The following is a 6800-nucleotide window of genomic DNA, read 5'->3' on the forward strand; positions in this document are numbered from 1 at the left end:
ATAATTACAATCAGAATTCCTTTCCTTAATTTTTTTTTTCATTTGCATGCATTATGATAACAAACATTTGTTCACAGAACAATGTAAATAAGATGTGCATTATTTTCTAGTTTTTCCTTTATGAAAGCCAGGAATAATTTTTCTATATGCTAGTTCAGGATACATTTAGAACAGAGGATGTTTAGATTAAACACAAAATGGTCTGAGATTGAAAAATGAATATAAGAACCTTGCAAATCTTACCAACACAATTTTTTCTCCAGCATCAATATGTTTTTGTGAATTAAAAAAATTACCAAACAAAAAAGAAGCATAGTAAAACCTTAGGAAAATTAAATACTCCACTTTACGTATATTTCTTCCTTATGGTTGAATATTAAGTAAAGCCCTAGGCAGGTGTTTAGGGACTATGGAAATCAGTGTCATAGCAGAACTTAAAAGAAAAATAGATGTATTTTCTGTGTATCCCATGAAAAATCATCCAAAGTACCCAAGCTGACTGAATGAGAAATTCAAATTTAAAGAAGCAATTGCTTAATTCTTGAGCCACTATTGCTGCCTAAAACATCTCCATTAATATGTTCAGTCACCACTTTTTCATTGCCCTAATGGTCCTTCATTTGTTCTTTTAAAACATGGCATTTACTTGCCTGATACCCCAGCATATAAAAATAAAAATGTTATTGTGATAGTTTGGGCTAATTTTGTTGAGCTATCATCACTCTTACACCCATTTCTTGAGTATTCTCCTTTTAATTAAAGTTTTTCATTTGTCAAATGTGTAGGTGAGTTGGTGCAGTCATGTCACAGTGAGCGAAGTGTTTTGATATTAGACTGCAGTGGACTGAATTTCTTTGACTACACTGGAGTCTCAGTGCTTCTGCAGGTATTCATAACATTAGAAATATTCTGTATATGTTATAATTATACATATGAGTTATTGGGGCCAACTACTTGTCATTTCACCTATTTCAGTGGATAAATATTTCACCCATAGAAAAGATGAACATAGATTTGGTACTAAATTGTACTATGTTGATATCTAAAATTACATTTAAATATTTCTAAATTTTTTGGATAACAGTGCAAATGTATGTATCTATATGTAATGAAGAGGAGTTTTGTAACTTTTCTGGTGTGTTTTTTTGGTTTTTTTTTTTTTTTTTTTTTTTTTTTTTTTTTTTTTTTTTTTTTTTTTTTTGTTTGTTTTGGGTTTAGGTCATATTTGACCCTGCCATGTCAGTTGTAAAGATGTGTAAATTTACCGCTTTAAAATTTCAGCTTTAATTCTGTGGTTTTATCTGTATATTCTATTGCCTGGTAAGCCAGAGGTCAAAACATGATCTTCATCCTTGCAGACTGGGTTCAGGCATTGCAGGAGTTCCAAGAAGCTCCCAGAAGACTAAACCCAGCAGTCACTGGTTACTGTGGTGAATGGAACTAAATCCAGATGGTGGCTCAGCCACAATTGGTTCTCCCTTGGAGCCAGTCCTGTTTAATAACTTTACTGATGATTTGGACAAGGAGATCAAGTGTACCCTCAGTCAGTTTGCAGATGAGACCAAGCTGGGTGGGAGTGTTGATCTGCTGGAGGGCAGGAAGGCTCTGCAGAGGGGTCAGGACAGGCTGGATCAATGGGCCAAGGCCAGTTGTGTGAGATTCAATAAGGCAAAGTGCCAGATCTTGCACTTGGGTCACAACAACCCCAGGCAGTGCAACAGGCTGGGGCAGAGTGGCTGGAAAGACATGGGTTAGGGGTGGACTTGGCAATGCCAAATTAATGATTGGACTCAATAACCTTAAAGGTATTTTCTAACCTAAACAATCTGTGAGTCCACGGTTCTGCATAATAAGGGGTTCTAGATTATGGATAAAAAATTATGTTCAAAAGCTGGTTTTTACATTTCCATCAGGGAAATGTAAAAGTTGTGTAGTGAGTACAGAGTTAAGTGGGTATAGAAGGTTTCATTTGTATAATTTTTCTGAGTAACATAGAAGACTTGAACTTGGGTCTTAGCCCAGGTATATTCTTGCCCCAACAATTTTCTCAATTTACTGCAGTGATTGCACAGTGAAGTAAGTGTTGCCTTAAAATATTTTAAATTAAAATGACACATATAGTATATACAATATTTATATAATATATTGAAAAAGAAAACTGGAAAAATAAGGTTGGTGGGAGTGACTATTAGCTATCCCTTTGAAATATAGGGCATTCAATATAGTATTAGTTTAAAAAAAAGAGTGAAACTGATGTTTGACAGTGTTTGACAAATATGTGAAAGGTAAGTTTGGTGTGGGCTGTGAAGTGCACAGGTTGGTAGTGCACCCTCTGGATAAATGGTTGGTCCAAAACCAAGTTACTATTCCTCCTACCAAGAGGACGACACTCAACATGTCCTTGTTGTTACAGTCCTTCCTAAAATATCATCACTAATGGAGGATTTTTGAACTGAGTAAGATTTTTGCTTTAGTTTAAAAATAGAATATTCTGTTGGGGTTCTCACTGAATCTCTTCTATCAGAATTTTTCTACTTCACATGGATTATTTAAACATTTTTGAAGCAGTAACTTTTTTGGATATTCCCTATTTGGCAGAAAAATGCCCTACTCTGATTTTAGAGGGATTTTGTTTGTTTGTTTTTTGAGGGGTTGTTTTGTTTTTCTCTATCTTATTAATATTTTGGCTCTGGGGAGTTAAACACTTTCAAAGAAAGAATAAAGAATAACTTACTGCAGAATGCAGCATGATAGTTATGGTGCTTTTTTGACAGAAGTCTCAAAGTTTCCTAGGTCTGATTCCCATCTGTATGGACTGGTAGCAAGCATATGGTAAGGACATGGGAAAACACGCTGAAAAAAGAGAACTGGAAATAATACCCCTAAAAATTACAGTCATAAATTGCAAAATTATTAATCAAATTCAGTTCTAATTCTCAGCAGAGCTGCAGAGTACTGTAAAGAGGTGGTAGGAAATAAATGTGGCTTGGTGATGTTTGCATTATAGAAGGGCTCGCTCTGGTGGCTGCTGGCAGTACAGCTGCTGCAGCAACACTGGGCTTTGCCAAACTTGAGTGTGGGCTTTTTGTGTACTTTATTTTCTGTTGGTATTTAAAACAGCTTTTTAATTTCTTATTTTCAAACATAGATTTACATGGACTGTAAAAACAGATACATCGATGTGCTGCTAGCACACTGCAAAGGCAAGTATCAGCTTAGAGTAAAAATTTTAACATGATGGTTTTTATATCTTCACTACCTTCTCAGTGCTCATGTGTTTGTTTTTTTGCAGCTTCCTTGATAAAAGCAATGCAGTACGATGGAAATCTTGACTCTGAAAACCCTGTGTTTTTTGAATCTATTTCTTCAGCAATTGATGCCATTCATATTCACAGGGTAAGACTTACAAGCAAGAGTAACTGAAGCCTGGAGGCTTCTTGGATGCTCACAGCTATTTCTTAAAGTCTGGAAAATCTTATTTACCCAGTAAACTTTTTTTGTAGAAACTTTTTGTCTGTCTATACTCTACAACCAATCCTCAGCCTGAGGAATGTAGTTTTCCATTTTTTTGCTGCTAGCACCCTCTTCCCATCATCATGTCTCCTTTCAAAACAACATCTCAATCTTCTATGATAAATCCAGAGGTGTTGTAGTGCTTTGATCTGGGCTCATTCTCCACTAGAAAGATTTATGTCACCTAGAAACACCTAACACAGCCTCTTGGTGAGACAAATTAAATCACAGCCAGTTCTGCACTCCTGAAACTACACTCCTGTTTCTCAGCCTGGGATGCTTGAAGCTGCTTCACACACCACAGCACTGGTCTGACTGAAATGGCTCTGGATCCTCAGCTAGTTTGGTTTGAGTTAGAAATCTTGTCTCTGCCTCGCACTGTACCATGCATGCTGTGTTGGCTCACTGGTGGAAAAAGAAGAATTGCACAAAGTGGAAGAGAGAGCTAGAGGGAGAAGGCAGGCTTGAGCATTTACTTGCTCAATGATTCTTGCATTCCTTTTTAAAAAGGTTGTAAACCTGGTTTTTCCTCTTGAAGTACGTGATCCTTTTCCACTGTCATGGCAGTGTAAGTGATCATGCATTAAAAGCAGTCCTGTGGTTTTATTTATGATTCAAACATGGCCAGAGTTTGGCTCACAGCCTTCTCCAAGAGACATTAAACTCATCATGGTCTGTGGTTTGCTCATTTGTCTTTTTTTCTTCACTTTGTATTTTACTAATTAAATCAGACTTGCCTATGGACAAAACCATTTTCCATTGATTTATCCAGATTAAGGTGAGTCGGCACAGTTGATCTAGTGAATTGACCAGAAAAACATTCTCTTCAGCACTTTTCAACATTTTTCATTATGTTGTCCTACAAAAAATAATTTGTTAAAATGGTAACTGCAGGGCAAAAATAATGGGGTTGGCTATTGTATATTTTGTCTGGGTCTGATTAGATGAATTAGAATGATTCTTATGTTATAAAATGTCTGCATTTTTTATTGACATTATTAACTTTCCTAACATTCTTGTAAGATAGTTAAGCAGTCTCATTTTATGGAACTGGGACATGGATAGACCGAGACAAATGTTCATAATGAAAATGGGGAGTTAAAACTCAAAGTCCACTTTTTAAGGAACTGATTGCTTGTTTCTACCAGAGCTGCTAGGTAAATCAAACCTCTGCATAGAGGCCTAGCAGTTTAGTCTGAAAGGCTTGCATGCAGTCTCAAATTTTAAATGTAATTATGAACAGTGTATATATACTGCCAATGCTTCTTCAGAGTATTCACAGTATGTGCTTTAGAGATTTTAATGTGTTCATTGTGTTGAACACATGAAGATAAGGTGGACAGGAGTGAAAAGGCAGGGTGAACTGCAATAGCAGCACCACACTGTAGCTACCAGTTTATATACTCCTCCTGTGCCTTTTTAAGGTGCTGAGGTCAGTAGGACTTTTGAGTGTTAACATGATGGAATAGGCAGAATAGGACAGAAAAAAAAAAGGAGAAAAGAGTTGGAGACTAACAGAAAGTGATTTGTTCCGATTTACATTTCAGCTTCCCCATATAGCAGGAAATAGTCTTCCACTGTCAGAAAGTTAGAGGTAAGAGGGTTTTGTGGTTTTGTGGTTCATTTTCATCTCTGCTGCTGCTCAGAAATGCAAGGGTGTTCTTATCTACATGGTTCAATGAATATGTTGTGTCGTTCTCATTTTTATGTTTATAAATTGATAAGATATTTGCCTATTACTTTATGCAGGTAATCATAAATAACTTTTTGAAATATTAATCTTTATAATGGTGGCATTTTGAAGCTAGCACTCCTTCATCTCTTAATTTTACATTATATTATAGGAAAACATTATAATACTCTTTTTTTCTGTTTCTCTCAATTTAGAATTACAGCAAATTCAGTGAACAGAGTGAAGTGTGATGCTCACCCATTCAGCCTAACGAGTTTCATCTGCTCATATTCAAAATGAACTATATCATGGCTTCTCCTTCACTTTTGTCTCCAGTGAATCTCATAGATGATCTTTTATATATCATATATATATAGTACATTCAGTAACGACAGATCTGCCTTTCAGAAAGAAAATCTTTCAGCTGCAGTCACTCAGAGAATTTTTATGCAATTGTTCTATAGTGGTTTTATAAAATATTTTTATATGCATTTAGATACAAATTATTAGAAAGCAGACATGAGGTACTGTGTTTACTAGCTAGGTGTATTCTTTTAGGTATCTTCTATTGTAACATTAGTTGTAATATGCATCTGTAGTTTTGTGTATAGAATAGAGACATTGTGAATTCTTAAAAGAGTATAATTGACACAGTATCTGCAGGAAGGCATATATCAATGCATACTTTTTCTAATGGCTTTACTTACTCTTTCTCCTGTTCAAGACAGCCATTTGCTGTAACAGCGTCATATCACAGCTATCATATGCTTCCACTTTTTGTACTTGGTTTTGTGTGATTTTTAATGCCTGCCCAGATCAATGGGAGAACCTGCAAGTATATGCAGAGAAGGCAGATGCACGTTGACTAAGAACACTGGACTGCATCCATCTCTACAAGTTGTCTTGTGCTATTATGTTTTGCTAGATTTTCACAGCCACAGATATTCTTTAGCTCAGACTGAAGAGGAAAAACTGGTAATATTTTTCCGAAACTTCTTTTTTCCATCACATTTTTTCTAGTCTGCATTTCCAGTTTGAGCTGTGATTTGTTTGGTGTTGAAATCTTCATCTTAGGCAGCTGAAAGGTGATTGTAGCGACACATAATGTGTGTGCCACATTTCAGCCACAATCCTGATGTGCAGTATACTATGTGTGAGCACACAAAGTGGGTGGAGGAATTCACAGGCTGAGTATTTGGTTTGTACTTATGGGCTGTCAGCAATCATATTATACTATCAAATTGGTATCATGGTCTATGGCAACATAGTAAGGCTTCCAATATTTGAAGGGAGCCTACAAGAAATGTGGAGACTATTTGCAAGAGCATGTAGTGATAGGACAAGGGGGAATGGCTTCAAACTGAAAGAGAGTAGGTTGAGAGTAGATATCAGAAGAAAAATTATTTACTGTGACAATGCTGAGGCACTGGAACAGGTTGCCCAGAGAATTTATGGATGCCCTGACTTTGGAAATGTTCAAGGTGAGGTTGATGGAGCTTTTAGCAACTTATTCTACTGGAAGCTGTTGGAACCAGATGATCTTTAAGGGCCCTTTAAACCTGGGCCATTCTACAATTCTATGTACGATTTTTCTCCTCTTGCTTTGTTCCCTCAT

General features: G+C 36.2%; 1 protein-coding gene across 1 annotated transcript in view; it reads left to right on the top strand.

Annotated features, from left to right (window-relative positions):
* The window catches only part of SLC26A7 (solute carrier family 26 member 7), a gene marked incomplete at both ends in the record, with an annotated part of 63367 nt that extends 57931 nt beyond the window's left edge, over positions 1-5436 (top strand). The window contains 4 exons of the mRNA XM_083860286.1: positions 786-886; positions 3149-3203; positions 3293-3396; positions 5401-5436. Coding sequence (XP_083716412.1) covers positions 786-886; positions 3149-3203; positions 3293-3396; positions 5401-5436 — 296 coding nt within the window. The remainder of the gene's footprint in view (positions 1-785; positions 887-3148; positions 3204-3292; positions 3397-5400) is intronic.
* Between the last annotated feature and the right edge of the window lie 1364 nt (positions 5437-6800).

Source organism: Zosterops lateralis, assembly GCF_965231275.1.
Source record: "Zosterops lateralis genome assembly, chromosome: 1".
NCBI classification, from domain to species: domain Eukaryota; kingdom Metazoa; phylum Chordata; class Aves; order Passeriformes; family Zosteropidae; genus Zosterops; species Zosterops lateralis.